The following is a 24015-nucleotide window of genomic DNA, read 5'->3' as shown; positions in this document are numbered from 1 at the left end:
TGCCCTGGATGTCTGTTGTCTCTCCCCTGGGTGTCTGGAAGTCTGTGTCTGCTGATCGCTGTAGCGCTGTTTACTGTCATTTCCTCTGCCTGTGTTTCACTGTCCCTCTCTGCATACAGTGTTCGGTGGCCATTTTTGGTGTGACCAGGGAGAAGCATGGTCAGTAACCATTTTTCTGTAGTTCGGCGGCCATTTTCCCTGTGATTATGTGCTTTGTACTGGGAGCTCTGTGGCCATTTTGTTGTAGCCTAAACACGCTTTCATGCCTCAGCGCTGTTCCCTGAGAATCAGCACAGCGCGGTTTTCTCTCACAATTACCTGGGAGCTGACACAGGACATGGGCACACCTAGCTGGACAGAGCAGAACTCGGACCAGGTGGTGAGTCCTGCTGTGGTGACCCCTCATCACTGTCCTAAGTCCCCAGCATGTGGTAGACAGGGTAGGGTCAGCATGGCTTCAGAAACTGGTGTTTCTTCCCCCAAAATCCAGGCAATTGCAACTGGTTCTGCAGATGCTGCAGTGCCTCTGGACTCTTGACGGCAGTCCTTAACACGTTCATTGCCAAGATGGAGGCGGTGCGTGGGCGCAAGGGTGGTAAAAAGCCCCCGCCCTCCGGGGAGAGCTCTGACGCAGACTCGGGCCCCGCTGAGGCTGGTGACCCCTGCTCTGTTGTTTCAGATGACGCTGACCAGGACCGATCAGACAGTGAGGATGAACCCCCATCCGGGTCCGCGCACAATAAAAGCGCTTGTTGGAGCACTTATCACAGCTGTGCGTGATACCCTGAAAATTCAGGACACAGCAGATTCCTCTACACCTAAGTTTTTTCCGTATATGACTTATTTCGATAAGTTAATTTACAGGCATGGGGGCGACCGCAACTGATCTTTTTAGGTCCCAAAACGCATGGCGGTGCATCCCCCTTGAGGAGAGCCTTCCTAAATAATGGTTGATTCCTCCAGTCGTGGACCCCCCAGTATCCAGGTTAAATAAAAGTAACCACAATCCCGGTAGAAGACGTTCCTGTGTTTTAGGACCCCACGGGCAGGAACCGAGACAGTGGCCCGCTCCTTATTTACGGTTGGGGGGTCAGCAATATGACCAGTACTGACCACAGCACTTGTGTCGCAGACACTTACTGAATGAGCAAAACTTTGCACCGCAAAATGGAGAAGCAGCAGGCTACTCTCGTCTGCGTGGAACTAGCAGACCAGTTAGTGCACGGTCATAAGAACGTTGTAACGTGGCTCTGGATATGTTTCCTCTGATATCCAGGGTTTCAGTGTCAGCAGTGGTGCTGAGGCGCCTGATTTGGCTGAAAGGCTTGTCGGTGGACCAGGCATTTTAAAAAAGCTTTGACGGATTTACCCTTCCTTGATGAGTGGCTCTTTGGAGCCTCGTTGGATGACATTATTAAGAATGTCACAGGTGGGAAGAGTACCTTGCTCCCACAGGCCAGGAAGACTAAGGTGCCACGCCGCAGGCAAAGGCCCTCATTTTCCGCTCAAAAGAGGCTTTTCCATCCGTCCGGGACTTCGGCTAGATGCTCCCAGTCCAACAGGACGATCCTTGGGGGCAAAAGCGTCCCTGGAACCGCAAGCCTGCGAGAAAAGTGCTACCGCACGAAGGTTTGCCCCCTCATACGGGGGGGGGTCACCTTTTTGGGAGTTTGCAGCCCGGTGGGCCTCTCGGCTATCTGGCCAATGGGTCTGCAAACTGATTTCCTTGGCTACAAGATAGAGTTCTTCTCTTGGCCAAAAAACAGATCTTCCCTTCCAGCATGCCCTTACTCCCTGCTCGCTGGGGGGCCCCATGGGGGCAGTATGGGACCTGCTAAACCTCAGGGTGATAGCGTCTGTTCCGGTGTTGGGAAGTTTCAAGGGGTTATACTCCAATCTGTTTGTAGCCCCCCAAAGAAGGAATGGGTACGTCCAATCTTGGACCTAAAAAGCCTCAATTGCTTTGTTTAAGTAGAGGCTCAGTGTGAAATCAGTTTGCTCAGTTGTCACTGCACTCCATCAGGGGGGCTCCCTGGCGTCACATACCCATATACTTCAGGCATCAGAGGGTTCTGTGAAATGCAGATGGGAAAGCCCACTTGTGGAGACAACGCGGGATCGTAATCCCAAGTTACCAGGACGACTATCCTTCTGAGAGCAGCTTCCGCCTCAGAATTAAAGGAGGATGTGGCGATCACCATGCAAACCCTGCAGGTATTTGGGTGGCTGTTGAACCTAAAAACCGATTCAGCGCTGCAGTGCCTAGGCTTACCCCTGGACTCCATGGAAGTGAGAGTTTTCTCCCTCAAACTGCAGACTCTCAGAGCCGCGGCAAAACTATCGCTGAACTGCAGGTGGTCGTCACTGCATTTCTACATGCGAGTTCTGGGCCTCATGGTGACCTCCTTCGATGCGGTACCATACACCCATTTTCCACCAGATTCTTGCAGAAGGAGATATTGACACAATGGGACATATCTCCGTTATCCCTGGATCAGCAGATTGTGGCTGAGGTCCCCATCTTTTTGGTCCGGGAAGTCATTCCTACCTCTGCATTGGGCTGTGATCACAACAGACACCAGCCTGACCAGCTGGGGGGGGGAGTACTAGGAGTACAGTCAACCTAGGGTCTCTGGTTGGGTGAGGAACCCAAGTTGCCGATCAATATGCTTGAACTCCGAGTGATCAGGCTTGCCTCGCCACATAGTCGATGAGACTACGAGGGCGTGTGATCAGGATCCAGTCAGACAACGCCACGGCGGTGGCATATGCCAACCATCAAGGAGGAACAAGTAGCTCGGCTGCAGCACGGGAGGTCGCTCACATCCTTCAGTGGACAGAGCGACAGGTACTGGCCTTATTGGCCATTACATCCCAGGAGGAAGAAACTGGCAGGCGGACTACTTAAGTCAAGAGATGCTGGGCCCAGGAGAATGGGCATTGCATCCAGACATGTTCAGGCTATTGTGCATGTGGTGGGGCACACCAGACGTGGATCTCCTGGTTCCTGTCTCAATCGGTAGGGGCCCAGATTCATATCCAGGATAAGAGATCCTTGGACAAACACGTCAATCGCGCTGGTGGCTCCATGGGATCAGTAGCGGCTGATCTACGACTTTCCTCTGCAAAAGCTACTACCACGTCTGCTCCACGGCGTGAAGGCTTAGGGGATTCCAGTAATACTAATATCCCAGATTGGCCTTGGCGTCTCTGAAGTGCCGACCTAGTACGCCTGGTTGCAAAGGCTCCCTGGCGACTGCCGTTGCGAGAGGACCTTCTGTGTCAAGGTCCGATTCTCCATCTTGTTTTACCATAGCTGGTTTTAACGGCATGGCTGTTGAGAGCCAGATGCTAAGGTACCGAGGCCTATCAGACATGATTATCTCAACTATGTTGAGAGCACGGAAATCTTCTTCTCAGAAGATATACTGTCGTCCCTGGAAGGCATGCATCTCTATGTGGAGGAGAAAGGATGGCATCCGTGCACCTATTCAGTTTCCAGGATCCTGCTGTTTCTACAGCGAGGAGTAGACCAGAAGTTGGTTTCAAGCACCATTAGGGGACAAATATCAGCCTTGGCTGTCTTTTTTTCAGCGACCCCCCTAGCGTCTCACTTTCTAGTGAGCACTGTTGTTCAGGGGGTCCAACTTGTAGTTACCCCGTGGGATCTGAACATGGTGTTATCGGCGCTTCAGAAACCACCATTTGAGAACATCAGAGGAATTCCCTTGTTGATTCTTTCTCAGAAAAGGGAACTTTCTGGTGGCCATTACATCGGCCAGGAGGGTTTCAGAACTGGTAGACTTGTCTTGCAAGTTGCCCTATATGGTTAACCATAAGGATAAGGTGGTGTTGGATTCACATCATTCTTTTCTGCCGAAGGTGGTTTCGACGTTCCACATCAATGATGATATTGTGTTACCATCTCTGTGTCCTGTGACACATCCTAAGAGGTGGCCCTTTATTCCCTGGACATGATCAGGGCTATAAGGATATATTTGTCTGCCATGGCTCCCTTTCGGGAGTTAGATCTTTTTGTTTCGGTAGCTGGTCCGAAAAAGAGGTATGGCGGTCTAGTTGATCACCATTTCCGGGTGGGTCAGACAGATGTGGTACAGGCCTACACCTTGAAGGGACAGGCGCCCCCCTTTCCTGCAATGGCCTATTCCACCAGGACAATTGTGGCCTCTCGGGCTTCTGACATCAAGTGTCAGTCGCTCTGGTGTGTAAGGTCACGATTTTAGTTGTCCGTTCATTTTTACCAAATTCTGCTGAGTGGAGGATGTAAGCGCATCATCTCATGCCTGCTTGGCCGCAAGTTTCTTTATCATACATCACGGGACACAGAGCAGTTATTCATGACTATCTGGGTTATACGCTACTTCTAGGTGATTGGACACTTGCAACCAATAGCAAGAAGGTTCCTCCCATATAACCCATCCCATACGGGAATTACCTCAGTTTTTTCGCCAGTGTCTTTAGGTGATGGTCACGAACGTGAAGCTCTTCAAAATTTCGTCAATTGGGTGTCCCAGTGATGACGTTGTAATCGGATCCGTTCGAATGGCACGAAGCTAAAGGAATGGTACCCGAGCCTCGATGCAAGAACGAGGTTTTGCTTGTAATGTGTCCTTTTTTTTTTTTTTTTTTAGGCGCTGGACCCTTGGATAGTGGTATGCTGGTCATTAACTTGCCCAAGATAAACCCAAAGGGTGCTTTACAGGCCCAAGGGTGTGGTCCCCAAGATGGGGGACACGGTCGTTGAATGTCCACAGAGGCACTCCCCGCCGTGATGGGGGAAGATTGGGCCTGGCTTTTCAGGTCCTGCAGCGTGGACTGGTGAGTACTCCCTCTGAAATTGCTGTATTCCCCTCTGTCACTGTGTCTTTTCAAAGCTGTTACAGAATGTCTCCATACTGTGTGTTTTATAACGATGAAATGCTAGTGCATGTGGAGACGCCGGTGCCGTACGAACGTGCACACGTACTGTTGCTATACGGTCGTATGCGTGCGTCATTGAGGTGATTTTGCCTCGTACAGTAGGCGGTCTTCAGGCACGCATGCGCCGTATTTTGGAGCCACTTGCGGTATACGCTCAGATGCCACACCTTCCACACGGATCGAACATTTAGAACCTTCTAAAAGAGGCAGTTCACCTGGTGTGCGCGTGGAGGCATAGAGCTTGTTGGGCATGTGAGTCTGCAGGTTTTTGGACACAGTTGCATCAGGTTAAATGGGACAGTGTTAAACTGTAATAGCTGCTGTATACTGGATTGCAGTTCGAAGCTCAGAGGGAGTGCTGTCTTCCCATACTTGTAAGCAATGTCTTCCAGGAAAAGAGGAACAAGGAGCAAGACCAATACAGGGTTAAGAGTACCTCCTTTAAAAACAGGAGATCAAACTCTTGAGGATATTATCCCAGTTTCCCCTGAAGGTCCCGCGGCTTCTAGTTTAGCTGAGCCGTTGCATTTGTCAGGCATTGTGGCCACAACTGGTGTCCCTGCCTCGGCTTATGTTACTAAAGATGATTTGGCATCTGCCTTATCTGGTCTTGAAGGTAAAATAGCAGGTATGATTGCCTCGGTAACACAAGCAGGGAGAAAACATAACAGATCTCCCTCTCCAGAGCCTGATCATGATGGTGAGTCATCTGAGCATCAGGACTCTAATAACCAGGCAGGGCCAGGGGACCCAGACCCAGAGTGGGAGGAGGATCTGGTCGCAAAGGATCGGGAAGAAGAAGCTGAGGACTCTTCAATGGGAGAGTCTAGCTCGGATGAGCCATTCTCAGCCTCCCATTCCCAAAAATGATTTGCCCATTCTCTGACAGAGATGGTTTGAGCTGGATTTAAGTTCAGGAAACTGGACCCTCCTGTTCTACTTTGGGTTCTCTTCGACCTCAGCAGGGTTCCCAGGCATTTCCTGTGCATCCGTTGTTAGAACAGGTGATCTATGCAGATTGGGATCATCCTGACAGGATATATTTGCCTCCAAAAAGGTTTCCCCTCTTGTATCCTATGGATTAGAAATTCAAGAAGAAGTGGGGTACACCTCTGGTGGATGCCGCCATTTCTTCAGTAAATAAAAATTTGGCCTGCCCGGTGGATAACGCCCAGGTATTTAATTATCCTGCCGATAAAAAGCTAGAAACCTTGCAAAAGGCCTCCTTTACAGTAGCTGGTTCAGCTGTTCAGCCAGCGATAGCGGCTATTGGCATCTGTCAGTCCTTTAAAAGATTGTGTTAAGAAATTGGTCAGGAACCTTCCTTGTCAAGGAGAAGCTACCGAGGAATTATCGGAGCTCCCTCGCACCTTGTGCTTTGCAGTAGACTCATCAAAAGATGCGATCTAACAGATGTCTCGTTGTGCACTTCTGTCTGTGCATATGCGCAGGGTCTTGTGGCTAAAGAACTGGTCGGCCGAGACACCATGCAAAAAGCTTCTTGACGCTTTTTCCTTTTCATGGGGAATGCCTGTTTGGTGAAGATCTGGATAGGTAAATCCAAAAGATCTCAGGTGGGAAAAGCACTTTGCTCCCTGTTAATAGGAAGAATAAGCGACCCTCCTTTAAGATTCTCCATGCTCCAGGACCTAGTTGTTGTTCTCCCAATCAGTATCGTTGGCCTCAGCAGTCCGGTTTTAAAAAGCCGCAGGATCAGAAAAAACCCTGGACTCCAAGGTCAAACAAGCCCAGTCCCAAGTCTACCCTGTGAAGGGGCGCCCCGCTCTTACGGGTGGGGGGAAGACTTCGGCTGTTTTTGGATGCTTGGGGAAAAACAGGTTCAGGACAAGTGGATCATTAGGTCAGGTTACAAGATAGAGTTTCGGGAGTTCCCTCCAACTCGGTTCTTGAGCTCAAGGGTTCCAGCGGAACCAGAGATAAGGAAATGTCTGCTCCTAGCCTTAGAGCATCTGCAAAAGCAGGGAGTAATCATCGAGGTCCCGCACAGGGAAAGGTTCAAAGGGTTTTACTCAAACCTGTTTACCGTACAGAAACCGAATGGGGAGGTAAGGCCCATTTTGGACCTCAAATCTCTCAATCTGTTTCTTTTTTTTTTTTGCCAACTCAGTGAGATCAATTAATAGCCATAGGACCTACTTCAGCTTAACGCTCAGCGTCCCTTCCATACAATCACATCATTGTGGCAGTTTTTGAAATATATATATATATATTTTTTTTACCCCAGGCTTATTAATTTAGCTTATTTACCATACAAACTTCGGTAAACATCTAGAACCCAATCTTTCCCCTCCCACCCTCTAGTTCCACTAAGTCATCCCCAACCTTCCTCCACCCCCCTCCTCCTGCCTATTCTGTGGACCACCTTTTCCTTATTTTCCCTATTTGTACCTTATTTGTACCCATGTGAGGCCTTATCGCCTCAACCCCTCTGAGATAAGCCATTTCTTCTTAAATTCTTGCCAGCACTTCCATTTCTCCATCGTGTGTTTATTACTCCTCTCTTCCAGACTACCTCTCAAACACTCCATCTTATAGATCTCTTCCACCGTATCCACCCATTCCCACATTGACGGCGCCTCCTTCTCGTGCCATTTTTTGGGTATTAATTTTTTTCCCGCGTTCAACAGGTGTGGGACCACAGATTCCCTATATTGTTTAACCCCAGTTTTTGTCCCGTGAAATAACACCACCCAGGGGTCAGCACTCACAGCCTTATTAGTAATCTCTTTAATATATACTAAGATTTGGTTCCAATACTTTTTTATATTTGGGCAACCCCACCACAGATGTGTCATCGTTCCCAACTCCTTACATCCACGCCAACATTCCCTGGCACTATCCAGTTGAAATTTACTGTTCTTTTCTGGGGTGTAGTACCATGTCGTCAAACATTTATAACTCATTTCCGCCGTTTTGGAGTCTACAGCCGAACTATGAACTAATTTAAATATTTTTCCTATTGTTGCATTATCTATTTGTGTCCCAAGTTCCCTCTCCCATTTTTTGATGAACGCAGGCACCCCCAGCTCTACTCCCTCCAACAGCATTTTATACCATCTCGAAACATTCTTCCTTGGCGTCTTTGATGTACATAGCTGTTCCAAGGGAGTCAACTCTTCCGCCGTTCGAATCCACGGCGGCAATTTTTTTATGAAGCGAGAGAGCTGCACGCACCTCCATCCATCAATTACCATCATCTCTTTTTTTTGGGCCAACTCATGATATGGTGCTATACCTCCCATTCTCATTACATCTTTTAATTGTGCCTCCTCCTTCACCCAATTCCCTCCAATCTCTTGACACCCAGGTGAAAAATATATATTATTTTTTAGTGCTATAAGTGGTGAATTATATTTCCCATTAAAATGCTTATATATCTTGTCCCAAATCCGCAAAGTGTTTCGTGTAATACTATTTCCATCCAAAAATATATTCCTCTTGTGTGGGGCATTCCAAATTTGCTTCCCCAAGCGTGCTCTACATATTACGTGTTCCAGGCTTACCCACCTTTTCTCTGTGTTCTCCCTCTTAGTCCATTCACTCACCCTAGACAGCACAACTGCTTCATAATAAGTCTGTACGTCTGGAATTGCTAATCCACCCCTATTCTTTGATTGTCGTAAGGTAGCGAAAGCCACCCTAGCTTTTTTATTTTTCCAAACAAATTTCATTAGGACAGATTTTAGTTTCGACAGATAAACATTGGGCAATAATAACGGCAGCATCTGAAACCTGTACAACATTTTTGGGAATATTATCATCTTTAATGAATTTATTCTCCCCAGCCACGATAATGGTCTATAGCTGCATCTCTTGCACTCTGCTTGTATCTCATCTAATAGCGGGATGTAATTAATACGGTACATTTTCTTCTCTGTTTTTGTAAACTTTATGCCCAAATATTTAAGTTCACTCCTCCACGGGAATTTCCATTCCCGCTGCATACTTTGTGCCTCTTTCTTATTAATATTAATATTCAATATCTCAGATTTCAGCCGATTTATTTTAAAGTTGGATACCTCCCCATACTGATCCAGCAGACTTAATAACTTTGGCATGGATGTCTTAGGCTGCGTACACACGGGCGGACTGTCTGTCCAACTTAGTCCGCTGAAACACATTTCAGCGGAAAGTCCGCTCGTGTGTGGGCTTCAGCGGACTTTTTCAGCGGACAGTCTGGCGGACTAAGTCTTTCGGAATTTCCGTAATATTGTCCGTCCAACTTTGGTTTCAGCGGACAGTCCGCTCGTGAGTAGGCAAGTTGGATGGACTAAGTATGGCGCATGCTCAGAAAGGATTTACACGGCCGAAGGTTGCATTGCAGTGTATTGGACGTCGTATTTCTAGTCCCGTCGTACGTGCTGTACACGTCATCGCGCAAGCTTTCAACGGACTGTCTGTTCATCGTGTGTGGTCAAGTCCGTTCATTCAAAAGTAGGACGGACTGTCTGTCGGATTGTCTGACGGACTTAGTTGGCCAGACAGTCCGCCCGTGTGTACGCGGCTTTAGGGTTATTTATATAGAGTAATATATCGTCCGCAAATGCGGAGTATTTATATTCGTCTTTATCCACTTTTACCCCTTCTATTTCTGTTTTTTCCCTAATTGCCGCTAGGAGAGGTTCTAATGAAAGCACAAACAGCAGGGGTGACAGCGGACACCCCTGTCTTGTTCCCCTCTCCATTTCAAAATGTGCTAACTCCTGGCCATTAACTTTTATGCGTGTCTTTGGATGATTGTATAGCACCCTCACCTTCTGCATCATCTTCGGTCCTAACCCCATCCCTTCCATTGTCTGAAACATGAACCCCCAGTCTACTCTGTCAAAGGCCTTCTGTGTGTCCAACGACAGAAGCAGACTGGGGGTTCCACTCTGTCGCATCCGCTGAAGCAAGAGAAGTGTCTTTATTCCATTATCCTTACCCTCCCGGCCCCCTACAAACCCCGTCTGGTCTGGGTGGACCAATGATGTCATTAATTCCCTCATTCGCTCTGCTAATACCTTGGCATATAATTTTGTATCTGTATTTAACAGCGAAATCGGCCTATAACTGGTGCATTGTGATGGATCTTTACCCTCTTTCTGAATTAATGTAATTGTTGCCGTTAGGCCTTCTTTGCTCATTTTATATTCTTCTCCTAGGCCATTCATATATCTGCATAGTTTGGGGACAAGGACTTCTCTAAATATTTTGTAATATGATGTTGTAAATCCATCTGGTCCAGGGGATTTTCCTGGGGCTGATTTTAAAAGCGCTCTCACTATTTCTTCTTCTGATACTGGCCTCTCAAGCATCTCCCTCTCAATGGGGTTTATTTTGGGCAGTGTAATTTTACCTAAAAATTCCCTGATCTTCTTCTCTTTTTCCCTGGCTTTTGCTCCCTGGTTCCTGTCTGCAAATATCCCCTCAAAATATACTCAATCTGTTTCTAAGTGTCCAAAGTTTCCGTATGGAATCAACTCGCTCAGTGGTAACATCCCTAAAGAAAGGGTATTACTTAGCATCCATAGATATCAAAGATGTATACCTTCATGTGCCCATCTGCATACCGCATCAACAGTTTCTGTGTTTTCGCGGTAGAAGGGCGACATTTTAAATTTGTCGCATTGCCGTTCAGTTTAGCCTTGGCTCCTCGGGTCTTCACAAAAATTCTGGCCCCTGTATTGGTGGTCCTAAGATCCCAGGGAATTGCTGTGGTAGGATATCTGGACGATCTTCTTTTGAAGGATCAATTTCGTCCCATCCTGGTCCAAAACATCTTGAAGACCATACAAATTTTACAACACCTAGGCTGGATTCGATATAAATAAGTCAAACCTTCACCCCACTCAAGTATTAACGTACTTGGGCCTAAACTTGGACACTGTCCAAGAAAAGGTGTTTCTATCTCCTGTAAGGATCAACTCCATAGTGGAGCTCGTCCGGAGGGTGAAAAGAGAAGAAAAAACATCTGTTCGCCTTTGTATGAGGCTATTGGGCAAAATGGTTTCGTCTTTCAGCGCAGTCCCTTATGCTCAATTCCACTCCAGGTTGTTCCAGAGCAACACTTTAAGGGCTTGGAACAAAACCACTCTAACTTTGGATCATCCTATGGTCCTGTCTCAACAGACTCTATGAAGCTTAACTTGGTGGTCAAAAACCAGCAATTTTAAAGGTCGGAAAATCCTTTCCACCAGTGGCCTGGAAAGTTGTGACCACGGATGCCAGCTGTCTGGGCTGGGGAGCAGTTCTGGGGGAAGTGTCGGTCCAGGGACAGTGGTCTCAAGCAGAGAGGGCCTTGCCCCAATCTCTTGGAGATTCTGGCAGCCCGACTAGCTCTGCATTTCTGGACGACCAAGCTGCAGGGTCTCCCAGTCCGAGTTCAAACCTACAATTGCACAGTGGTCGCTTATATCAACCACCAAGGGGGCACCAGGAGCTTAGCGGGTCAGAAAGAAGTGGATCACATATTAAGATGGGCAGAGAGGCATGTGCCGTTTCTGTCAGCGGTATTCATACCGGGCGTAGACAACTGGAAGGTGGACTATTTAAGTCGCCAAAAGTTATTGCCAGGGGAATGGTCCCTTCATCCCCAGGTGTTTCTCCAGATTTGTAAGCAGTGGGGGACCCCGGATGTGGATCTCCTAACATCCAGGTTCAATGCCAAACTGGACAGATTTGTGTCCAGAACCAACGATCCTCTTGCAGTCGGGACAGACGCATTAGTGACTCCTTAGCACCAGTATTCCCTGCTGTATGCCTTTCCTCCAATCCAAATCCTGCCGCATCTGCTGTGCAGGATACAAGAGGAACTAAGACCAGTGATCCTGGTGGCCCCAGTTTGGCCCAGGAGGTCCTGGTTCACGGAAACTGTGAAATTGGCAGTAGGGGACCCGTTGCTTCTTCCGTTACTCCTGGATCTATTGTCCCAAGGACCAATATTCCATCCTGCTTTACGGTCCCTGAATTTGACGGCTTGGCTATTGAGGCCAGGGTATTAAAGGACCACGGGGTTAGAGGTACAGCCTTGTCCACTTTGATAAATGCTAGGAAACCGGTTTCCAGGGCCATTTACTACAGGGTTTGAAAATCATGCATTTCCTGGTGCGAAGGGAAAGGTTGGAACCCTCGTAGGTTTACAATTGGAAAGATCCTTGCTTTCCTTCAGGCAAGAGTACGCTTAAGATTGGCCTTGGACACAATTAAAGGTCAGATTTCGGCCTTATCTGTTTTTTTTCCAAAGACCAATTGCAGCCCATTCCTTGGTGCATACCTTTGTTAAGGGAGTGACGCACCTAAGACCACCGATTAAGCCCCCCTTATGCCCATGGGACTTGAATTTGGTACTATCAGCCCTTCAGGATCTACCCTTTGAGCCTATTAAGCAGATTCCTTTAGTCCTATTGACCAGGAAATTAGTCTTCTTGGTGGCCATAACTTTGGCCAGAAGAGTGTCAGAGTTAACTGTCCTTTTATGCAGAGAACCTTACTTGATTCTGCACCAGGACAGGGCAGTCTTGCGCCCTCGTCGGAAATTTTTGCCAAAAGTAGTTTTCCAATTTTCATTTCTATCAGGATATCATTCTGCCTTTTTTCCAAATCCCGGGTCTAAGGAAGAAAAGTTACTCCACTCGCTGGATGTAGTAAGGGCTATTAAAGTCTACTTAAGGGCGTCGGCACCTTTCAGGAAAACGCACTCTCTTTTATTATTCTGCCTGAGGGTCCTAAGAAAGGACAGGCAGCTACGACTTCAACTATCTCAAGGTGGATTCGCCAAACTATCGTTCAGGCATATGAGTTGAAGCATAGGATTTCACCGAGGCACCTGAAAGCACATTCCACTAGAGGGGTCAGTGCTTCCTGGGCAGTGCATCGACGGGTGTCTATGGCTCAGGTCTGCAGGGCAGCCGCTTGGTCTTCAGGTCACACATTCACCAGATTTTATCAGGTGGATGTCAGGTCTCGAAAAGAGACAGTCTTTGGTCATAACGTGTTGCAGGCAGCCTTATAGGGCCAAAGGACAGTTGGCACCTGTCTAAGCTGTGTATCCCTCCCCTCAGGTGCATTGCTTTAGGACATCCCAGATAGTCATGAATAACTACTCTGTGTCCCATGATGTATGATAAAGAAAAACAGATTTTTAAATACAGCTTACCTGTAAAATCCTCTTCTTTGAACACATCATGGGACACAGAGATCCCTCCCCTCTTTCCTGGGACTCTTCATTGCTTGCTACAAAACTGAGGTAATTTCCCTATGGGAGGGGTTATATGGAAGGAACCTTCTTGCTATTGGTTGCCAGTGTCCAATCACCTAGTGGTAGGATATAACCCAGATAGTCATGAATAACTGCTCTGTGTCCCGTGATGTATTCAAAGAAAAGGATTTTACAGGTAAGCTGTATTTAAAAATCCGTTTTTTTTTCTTTTTTTTCTACAGAGTGGATGTAAGGGCATCGTCTGATGCTTGCTTGGCTGCAAGTTTGCGGGTGGCCGTGTAATGTTGCAATCCTGCACTACTTTTTCTGTTTTAAAGAAAATAGTTACTTTTGAGTATAATGCACTGTTGCATTGTTACTGCTGAAGTTCTGATGCCGTCAGATAAGGTGGTGACTCCCTTGTTAGGGAGCACTTCTGATTGTGGGTGAAGTTCTTTTATGCTGTTTCCCACCCCTCATTATGATACTGCTTGGGGACGTCCCTATGGTCAAGAATAAAGGAGCTGTGTCAGTCAGTGAACGTAAGAGAAAATAGGATTTTTGTACTTGCCGTAAAATCCTTTTATCTGTAGTTCACTGACTGACACAGCACCCACCCCTCTTATTGTTTTACGTTGTACTGCTTGTTGGCATACTGAGGCTGCAGGAAGCAGGCTGGAGGGTTGTTACTGAAGGGACCGCCCCTTGGGCGGAACTAGAAAGTTCTGTTTTTTGTACATATTAACATGTTCTGCCTAGTCCTCTCCTGAAGGTGGCCTAACAACCCAATGATCAAGAATAAAGGATCTGTGTCAGTCAGTGAACTACAGAGAAAAGGATTTTACAGTGAGTACAAAAATCCTATTTTTTTTTTTTATTGGTTTTTACTAGTAATGGCGGCAATCAGTGATTTTTAGCAGGGCTGCAACATTGCAACGGACAAATCAGACACTAAGTGACATTTTTTTTGGGGACCAGTGACACCAATACAGTGATCAGTGCTAAAAAAAAAGCACTATCCCTATATAAATTACACTGGCAGGGAAGGGGTTAACACCAGGGGAACTCAAAGGGTTAAGTGTACTCCTAGGGAGTGCTTACTAACTGTGGGGGGGAATGCTGACACTGAAGGAAAAGAGACCCGTGCTTCTGCTTAACAGAAACACAAGATCTCCATTTTCCTCTCTGGCAGAACGGCGATTTGCCTTGTTTACATAGGCAGACTGCCGTTCTGCCTCTCCTCTGAACAATTGGCGGATCTTGGCGGCCAAGATGGCCACTAGACCTGCTGCGTGGCTCTCGTTGTGTCCAATCACAGTGGGAGCGGGGCTCCGGCGGCACGTGCACCAGAGAAGAGACAAAAAATTACGTACCAGTACATGTCTTAAAGGGCAGCCCTGCCACTGTATATGTACGTGGGGCGGTCCTTAAAGGGTTAAGGACCACCCCACTAGTGACCCCGCCCCCCCCCCCCCCCAGTGAACACACAATGGGGCCTGGGAGCGAGCACACATGAGTGTCCCCATAGTAAGCAGTGTGCTGGGGGGGAGGAGCCAGGAACGTCAACAGTGGACCCCAGAAGAGAAGGATTGGGGCTGCTCTGGGCAAAACCACTGCACAGAGCTGGTACACCCCTCACATTTTTGTAAATATTTTATTATAACTTTTCATGTGACAACACTGAAGAAATGACACTTTATTACAATGTAAAGTAGTGAGTGTGCAGCTTGTATAACATTGTAAATTTGCTGTCCCCACAAAATAACTCAACACACAGCCATTAATGTCTAAACCCTGGCAACAAAAGTGAGTACACCCCTAAGTGAAAATGTCCAAATTGGGCCCAATTAGCCATTTTCCCTCTCCGGTGTCATGTGACTCGTTCGTGTTACAAGGTCTCCGGTGTGAATGGGGAGCATTTGTGTTAAATTTGGTGTTATCCCTCTCACTCTCTCATACTGGTCACTGGAAGTTCAACATGGCACCTCATGGCAAAGAAAAAAGAATTGTTGCTCTACATAAAGATGGCCTAGGCTATAAGAAGATTTCCAAGACCCTGAAACTGAGCTGCAGGGGCCATGACCATACAGCGGTTTAAGAGGACAGGTTCCACTCAGAACAGGCCTCGCCATGGTCGACCAAAGAAGTTGAGTGCACATGCTCGGCGTCATATCCAGAGGTTGTCTTTGGGAAATAGATGTATGAGTGCTGCCAGCATTGCTTCAGAGGTTGAAAGGGTGGGGGGGGGGGTGGGGGTGGGGTCAGCCTGTCGGTGCTCAGACCATATGCCGCACACTGCATCAAATTGGTCTGCATGGCTGTCGTTCCAGAAGGAACCCTCTTCTAAAGATGATGCACAAGAAAGCCCGCAGGCAGTTTGCTGAAGACAAGCAGACTAATGACATGGATTACCGGAACCATGTTCTGTGCTCTGATGAGACCAAGACAAACTTATTTGGTTCAGATGGTGTCAAGCGTCTGTGGTGGCAACCAAGCAAGGAGTACAGAAGTGTGTCTTGCCTACAGTCAAGCATGGTGGTGGGAGTGTCATGGTCTGGGGCTTCATGAGTGCTGCTGGCACTGGGGAGCTACAGTTCACTGAGGGAACCATGAATGTCGACATGTACTGTGACATACTGAAGCAGAGCATGATCCCCCTCCCTTCGGAGACTGGGCCGCAGGGCAGTATTCCAACATAACTACCCCAAACACACCTCCAAGACGACCACTGCCTTGCTAAAGAAGCTGAGGGTAAAGGTGATGGACAGGCCAGGCATATCTCCAGACCTAAACCCTATTGAGCATCTGTGGGGCATCCTCAAATGGAAGGTGGAGGAGCACAAGGTCTCCAACATCCACCAGCTCAGTGATGTCTTCATGGAGGCTTGGAAGAGGACTGTGAAGATTTGGTGAACTCCATGTCCAAGAGGGTTAAGGCAGTCCTGGAAAATAATGGTGGCCACACAAAATATTGACACTTCGGGCCTAATTTCAACATTTTCACTTAGAGGTGTACTCACTTTTGTTGCCAGTGGTTTAGACATGAATGGCTGTATGTTGAGTTATTTTGAGGGGACAGCAAATTTACACTGTTATACAAACTGTACACTCACTACTTTACATTGTAGCAAATTGTCATTTCTTCAGTGTTGTCACATCAAAATATATATTAAAATATTTACAAAAATGTGAGCGGGGTGCTCTATTTTCATGTTTGTTATTTTAATTAAAAAACGACTGAGCATTTATAATCATTTTATGTTCCTAGGGGTGGGGGGATCCGTGTGAGTTTCTGGTGATGGAATATCTCCCTTTGGGGTCCTGTCTGTGGTCCTTAGGAAGGGGTTCCATCCCCCCTACTGAATGTTTGTTTTATTTTATATTCTGTAGAATGAAACAGAAGCGAGGACATGCAAAAGTAGACAAGACAATTGGCAGGGAGATCTCACAGTTGCAATATCCAAGACAAAGATGAAACCAGGAGCCGCCTAAGCTTGCCATGCTTCACATTTCATTAGAAAATATTACTTTTGGGTGGACTGACTCTTTAATCATTTATAGCACAAATATTTAGACTCTCGCCTACCCTAGTTAGGCTGATTTAGAAGCAATTAAAACGGGTTTCTGCGCTCAGGAAAAAGCAAGAAAACAGCATGTGGTTTAATGCAAGCTTGGTGACAGATTTCCTTTAAAGAAAACCTGTATAGTATAGCTTTGTAGAGCGCCTGTTACCAGAACAAAGACACAAAACTTCAAAAGCATTTATAGTTTTTGTCTAAAGTCGTGTTTCCCAGGAAACAGCGGATCTCATTTAGGAAAGTGCCTAAAGGAGCAACTGCCTGTGTAGCCTAAAGGAATGACTGGTCTGCTTTCATTTCCAAAGCTGCACTGGAAGACTGTCTTGTATTCTCTTTGCAGAAGATAATGGTACCCTCTTCATACAAAGGGATTATGTATGTTATATTTGTGTTTTTTATTCAATATACAGTATATTTAGTGCATCGTTTTACAAAAAGACGAATGATACTAAACATATACTGTAGATTTCTTTCTAAAATAAAAATAAACTACGAAATCCGTAGAAAATTAATGCAGAGTTCCACCCAAAAGTGGATCTTCTGCTTTAAAGTGGAAGTAAACCCTTCTATCGTTTTCAGTCAAGGAAGCTGCCATCTTGGCCTCTAATGAGTCTTCAACTGCCATAATGCTGCACATGTGATCAGTTATGAAACCATGAAACCAGCCATTGGATGGTTTGAAAGTTTGGTTGAGAGCACAACCAATGTGAAAGTTAGCATTTCCGGCATGCCGAGAACATAAGTGTTTTTTGAAACTTGGTTTACTACCGCTTTAAGCACTCCTCACCCCCTGACCTGCCACGTTTGGCATGTCTTTTTTGTGGGGGGGGGTGTACCCTTTTTTTCGTGGGACTTCCTGCCTCCTATCTTCGGCCACCTAGGCGACTCCTCCTCTCGCCCTAGACGGCCCCTCTCTACCAGCAATCTTTGGGACACAACTCAGGTCCTAGAAGATTGGCTGGAGAATAGGAGAGCACAGTGTGACTCACGCATGGGCAGTGCTTTCCATATATTAAAGAGTAAGTCCACTCTGGGTGATCTATGTACAGTGCAAGAATTTTTACTTTGTTTCAGATTCCTACATTTTATTATTCTGAACAAATAGCTGGCTGTGTCCGTGTCCAGAGTCTGTGTAGGGGGGGGGGGGGTTTAATTATCAGTCTGCTGCACCTGCAGGGCTCTAATGAGGAAGGTGGCACTGTCTGCTTCCCTTTAGAAATGATCACCCTTTTTAGGAGTATCTCACCAAAAATGACATGTTTAATGCAGGGGGATGCCCAAAATCTGACTAGTATCTTAGTGCAGACTTCTAGGAAAAATTAGTAAGCCAATCACATAAGCAGGAAATTACATTTCTGGGGGATGTTCTGTGTGCAAAACGCCTCCAGGGACCATATTGCATTTTATATTAGGATTACAGAGCTGCAGATTGAAAAGGAAAGGTAATTCTTAGGGTTGCATCGATATCGGTGCCGATACTAAGCATTTTCACGCGTACTCATGCAAATGCTTGGATACCTAAAACCGATACCTTTTCCGGTGCGGTTTGAGCTCATACAAAATGAGTAGGCTCAAATCAATCTGCAAAGAATTGCATGTGATTTCAACAGGGGTAGAGTGCGATCGAAGGCCCCTATCAAAGCAACCTGGGCTTCCATAACACCTCAGCAGTGCCACAGGCTGATCGCCTCCATGCCACGCTGCATTGATGCAGTAATTCATGCAAAAAGAGCCACGACCAAGTATTGAGTGCATACTATACTGTACATGGACATACTTTTCAATAAGCCAACTTTTCTGTAATAAAAATCCTTTTTTTTTAATTGGTCTTATGTAATATTCTAATTTTTCTGAGATACTGAATTTTGGGTTTTCACTAGCTGTAAGCCATATTCTTCAAAATTTTTAAATAAATAAATTCTTGAAATGTATCATGTGTAACACATCTATACAAAATATGGGTTTCCCTTTTTTTTAAATTTTATTTAATTACTGAAATAAATGACCTTTTTGATGTTATCATTTTTTGAGATGCACCTGTATACAGATTTTCATTATCACTAAAAGATATAACCAACATCTGAAATTTTTTTTTATATTACGTTTTATTACTAATTCTCTCAACAGCAGGCTTGAAATGTGTGTTTACAGCTGTGTGTTTTCTGCAGAACGATGTGACCTTTTCTACCGAATTCTGTCTACATTCTCTAGACTCCCAAGAATGAATCTGGCCGAGATGTGCGACAATGCTAAAAAGGGCAGAGAATACGCACTGCTTGGAAATTATGACTCATCTATGGTTTATTACCAGGGAGTAATCCAGCAAATTCAAAAACACTTCCAGAGTATTAGGGATCCAGTGGTGAAGACCAAATGGCAGCAAGTGAGTTCTCTGATTGTGTGCTGTGTTGTTACCTTGTATTGTATTCCATGCCTTACACTGGGACATATTATGACTCAAAGAAAACTTAAGTTCATGTATTTTACACCTGGGATAGAGTGGCACAGTGGTTTAGTGGTTAGCACCTACAGTGCCTTGAAAAAAATATGCATACCCCTTGAAATTTTATAACCAAAAACATAAGTGTATTTTATTGGGATTTTATGTGATAGAGCAACACAAAGTGACACATAATTGTGAAGTGGACCCCTGGCTCCATTCCCAGTGTCTCGGCTACGGATTATTCAGTGATGTATGTAAAGAACTCGTGTTTGGCTTTATTAAAGTGCCCCCTCCTAGGATTTGCACTCGTATATTCATGTGCCCTCTGGGCAATCAGGATTTCCAGCCGTATGGGATACTGAATGGAAACGCCACTGTTCCGAAGCCTGGAACCAGCATGCATTCTAAACACCCGGAAGTGACGTCACCGACTGTGCCATCAGCATCCTAGTCCCGTCTCAATGTGTTTCAACCAATTGGAAGGTTTCCTGAAGATGCCCGATGCAAATCTTCATAGTTCACCTGGGTATATAATTTCCTTTTGTCACAGTGCTGCAAAGGATATATGTTAGTTTGCTTATACACTGGGTGGTTAATCATTATCCATTTAGGGGTGCAGCTAGCAGTGGTTGTCACAGATTTAATTGCATTTTAATTTTATATGATAATATACAGTATATATGCACTTTGTTCCTGTATTTACATGTTAAAAGACCGTGAGAACCTACATAGTGCTCACTATTATTTTATTTTAAAAAAATCTTAAAAATAGAAAGCCACTCACCTGTAGGAAGACCAGACATGAGCATATACAGCATATAGCACTAAAAAGTTCCCATCTGCATCCATCAGGGTGGAGGGCATTGGATTGGATCCTTCAATGTAAGTCTGTATTGCCAGCTTGCTCTCTGTCTGTGCCATGAAGCCACAGCCATGGCGTGGGATACACCATAGTCAATGTGTTTTTCTACTTGTTCATTCTTGCAGCACTTACTTGGAAGTGATCTATATCACAAGTTGTATGGGACTGCCCATTCATTTCAATGGGCAGGGCGCTTTGGGAGCGCTAAATACAGCGCTCTCAAACCGCCCCAAAGATGCTGCTTGCAGGACTTTTCCTAACATTTCGCAAGGGCACTGCCCCGGTGTGAAAAAGACACACTGAAATTAATGGGAGGCAGATTTCAAATGCTATTTCTAGCGCTAAAATGTCTGAAAATTGCCTCAGTGTGAAAGGGGTCTAAAAGGTTTTCCTTTTACTGCGTTTTTTTTTTTTTTTTACCAAATCCACCCCGCGTTAAGAATTTTATGAACTGGCAGGATGTACTCTTTTAACGTTTCAATAATGTCTCTTACTAGCTGCCCTCTCTCAAAGTGAAACTTGGGCCCTCCGATTCCATTTGTACCAAATTGTATTGTAACTGTAATGCCTGCCTTCATTTTGTAAAGCACTGAGCAAACTGTTGGTGCTATATAAATCCTGTATAATAATAATAATATGCTGTGAATTTTAGTAGACTTTTTTTTTCCTGGAGAACCTTCCCTGCATCTGTTCCACAGATATTGAGATATGCCATACTTGTGCATTTGCTTAAAGGTTTGTAAAGGTACATTGTTATTTAAAAAAACTAATCCAAACCTGTAATCCAGTAACTTTTTTTTTTTTAAACCAACAACACTTGTACCTCAATGATAACAACAGGAGGAAATTAGCTGAATGCCCTTCCCTGCCCACAAAGGCCCAGAGCCCCGGCAAGACCAGAGCACCCATCACCTTCCCCCTCAGGTATCATAACTTTATGCATAAAACCATAGGCAATGGTAAATAGAGTATAGTACTCTACAGCCCCATAATTTATATCAGTGTGTTGTACCTATACCCCCACTCTCAGATCTACATCTTCCTTCAATGTATCCTTCCAGTCAACCCACCTAAACCATGCCTTCCTAAAGGTAAAAAATGTTTAGGCTTTACAACCACTTTAAATCTTTGCAATGTTTGGCTTAACGCAGTAGTAAACCGCAGTTAAGGTAATAATGTGCTAGTATGCATCCCATACCAGCACATTATGACAGACTTACCTGAAAATGAAGCCCTCCAGCGGCACGCTGTCACTGCTTTGACCATCTTCAACCAGTCTTCTTTGCGAGGTCATGGGCTTTCGTGGTATGCATAGCGGAGATGACAATGATGTCAATGCCGTGCATGCTTGTGGGAGTCGCTGTTTACAGCATGGCTCTGACGGAACGGCACTGGTATGCTGTCCCTTCAGAACACATGCGCCAGTGATGCCACCGGCTGCATCTAAAGTAAATATCTCCTAAACAGTGTATGTTTAGGAGATATGTACAGTACCTACAGTGGTGTGAAAAAGTGTTTGCCCCCTTCCTCATTTCCTGTTCCTTTGCATGTTTGTCACACTTAAGTGTTTCGGAACATCAAACCAATTTAAACAATAGTCAAGGACAACACAAGTAAACACAAAATGCAATTTGTAAATGAAGGTGTTTATTATTAAAGGTGAAAAAAAATCCAAACCATCATGGCCCTGTGTGAAAAAGTGATTGCCCCCTAAACCTAATAACTGGTTGGGCCACCCTTAGCAGCAACAACTGCAACCAAGCGTTTGCGATAACGTGCAATGAGGCTTTTACAGCGTCCTGGAGGAATTTTGGCCCACTCATCTTTGCAGAATTGTCCTAATTCAGTTACATTAGAGGGTTTTAGAGCATGAACGGCCTTTTTAAGGTCATACCACAACATCTCAATAGGATTCAGGTCAGGACTTTGGCTAGGCCACTCCAAAGTCTTCATTTTGTTTTTCTTCAGCCATTCGGTGGTGGACTTGCTGGTGTGTTTATGATCATTGTCCTGCTGCAGAACCCAAGTTCGTTTCAGCTTGAGTACACGAACAGATGGTCGGACATTCTCCTTCAGGGTCTCTTGGTAGACAGCAGAATTCATAGTTCCTTTTATCACGGCAAGTCTTCCAGGTCCTGAAGCAGCAAAACAGCCCCAGACCATCACACTACCACCACCATATTTTACTGTTGGTATAATGTTCTTTTTATGAAATGCAGTGTTCCTTCTACGCCAGATATACTTGGACACACACCTTCCAAAGAGTTCCACTTTTGTCTCATCGGTCCACAGAATGTTGTCCCAAAAGTCTTGGGGATCATCAAGATGTGTTGTGGAGAAATTGAGACGAGCTTTGATGTTCTTTTTGCTCAGCAGTGGTTTTCTCCTTGGAACTCTGCCATGCAGGCCATTTTTGCCCAGTCTTTTCCTGATGGGGGAGGCATGAACGCTGACCTTAACTGAGGCAAGTGAGGCCTGCAGTTCCTTGGACGTTGTTGTGGGGTCTTTTGTGACCTCTTGGATGAGTCGTCGCTGCACTCTTGGGGTAATTTTGGGCGGCCGGCCACTCCTGGGAAGGTTCACCACTGTTCCATGTCTTCGCCATTTGTGGATAATGGCTCTCACTGTGGTTCGCTGGATTCCCAAAGCTTTGGAAATGGCTTTATAACCCTTTCCAGACTGATAGATCTCAATTACTTTCTTTCTCAATTGTTCCTGAATTTCTTTGGGTCTCGGCATGATGTGTAGCTTTTAAGGATCTTCTGGTGGACCTTACTGTGTCAAGCAGCTCCTATTTAAGTGATGCCTTGATTGTGAACAGGTGTGGCAATAATCAGGCCTGGGTGTGGCTATAGAAATTGAACTCAGGTGTGGACAACCACAGTTATAGTATGTTTTAACAGGGGGGCAATCACTTTTTCACACAGGGCCATGATGGTTTGGATTTTTTTTCACCTTTAATAATAAACACCTTCATTTACAAATTGCATTTTGTGTTTACTTGTGTTGTCCTTGACTATTGTTTAAATTGGTTTGATGTTCCGAAACACTTAAGTGTGACAAACATGCAAAGGAACAGGAAATGAGGAAGGGGGCAAACACTTTTTCACACCACTGTATAGGTAAAAATCACACAAAGGAGTTTACTTCCACTTTGAGATTGAACCCCAGCCTTAATGTGTAAGTAAAGGCAAAAACACTTTTTTTTTTTTTACGTTTTTTTACGTTTTGGACAGAGTGGAGATGGATTAGAACACCTGTCAGTTTTTATTGCTCTCTGCGCCATTGTTGGGGAGATTCACCCTTCCTATTTGTCTTTTTTACCATTATCATCAAAAGCGAAAGCAAGCACTTGGAGAACACCGATAAGGCATGATAAGAACATGTTTGTAATGTTATGTTTTCTTCTTGCAGGTGTGCCAAGAGTTAGTGGAAGAATATGAACAAGTGAAAATCATTGTAAATACATTAGAATCCTTTAAAATTGAAAAGCCTGCAGATTTCCCTGTTGCTTTACAAGATGAACCGGCGAGGGACCCAGCAGTCTGGCCTCCACCAGTGCCAGCAGAACACAGGTGAGTGTATATAATGGTGGAAAGTAATGTTGGCATTGAGAATCTCAGATGTTGAGAACATCTGTCTAGCTGCCTTTAACCTATGTATCCTGGAGAAAACTATCTGCAAATTCAAAACCTGCTATTAAAACTGTTCTCTTGTTGCTCATAAAGGTTTTGCATTGTGATATTTTTGATATGATGAGGAGTGCTTATAGTTCCTAAAGCTGTAATCCTTTACAAACCTATTTTGGTCCTTCAATAAACACGCAGAGCAGGAGTTCTGGCTTAAGGACCCATTCACACTGTACGTGTTCCTGATCAATGGGAAACCTGAGGCTGGGACAGTGCAAACAACCAACTTGATGAAATTAACTTCACAGTAGAGGTCACCCCTTCACATCAGAGACCTCGCTTTACATTTGAAGCCCCCTATA

At 45.4% G+C, this 24015-nt stretch overlaps 1 protein-coding gene across 2 annotated transcripts in view; it reads left to right on the top strand.

Annotated features, from left to right (window-relative positions):
* KATNAL1 (katanin catalytic subunit A1 like 1) overlaps nucleotides 1–24015 on the top strand; it is a 179200-nt gene that overhangs the window by 13785 nt on the left and 141400 nt on the right. Inside the window, exons 2-3 of one of the 2 annotated variants that reach the window (XM_077484086.1) lie at nucleotides 18888–19102; nucleotides 23439–23599. In XM_077484086.1, coding sequence (XP_077340212.1) covers nucleotides 18941–19102; nucleotides 23439–23599 — 323 coding nt within the window. In that variant the 5' untranslated portion in view covers nucleotides 18888–18940. The remainder of the gene's footprint in view (nucleotides 1–18887; nucleotides 19103–23438; nucleotides 23600–24015) is intronic. The other variant, XM_077484085.1, reaches the window with a different exon arrangement.

The sequence above is a fragment of the Lithobates pipiens genome, unplaced genomic scaffold, assembly GCF_037356315.1.
Source record: "Lithobates pipiens isolate NorthernLeopardFrog02 unplaced genomic scaffold, aLitPip1_a1.2 Scaffold_16, whole genome shotgun sequence".
Classification (NCBI taxonomy): Eukaryota; Metazoa; Chordata; class Amphibia; order Anura; family Ranidae; genus Lithobates; species Lithobates pipiens.
This window is presented reverse-complemented; position numbering and strand designations above follow the sequence as displayed.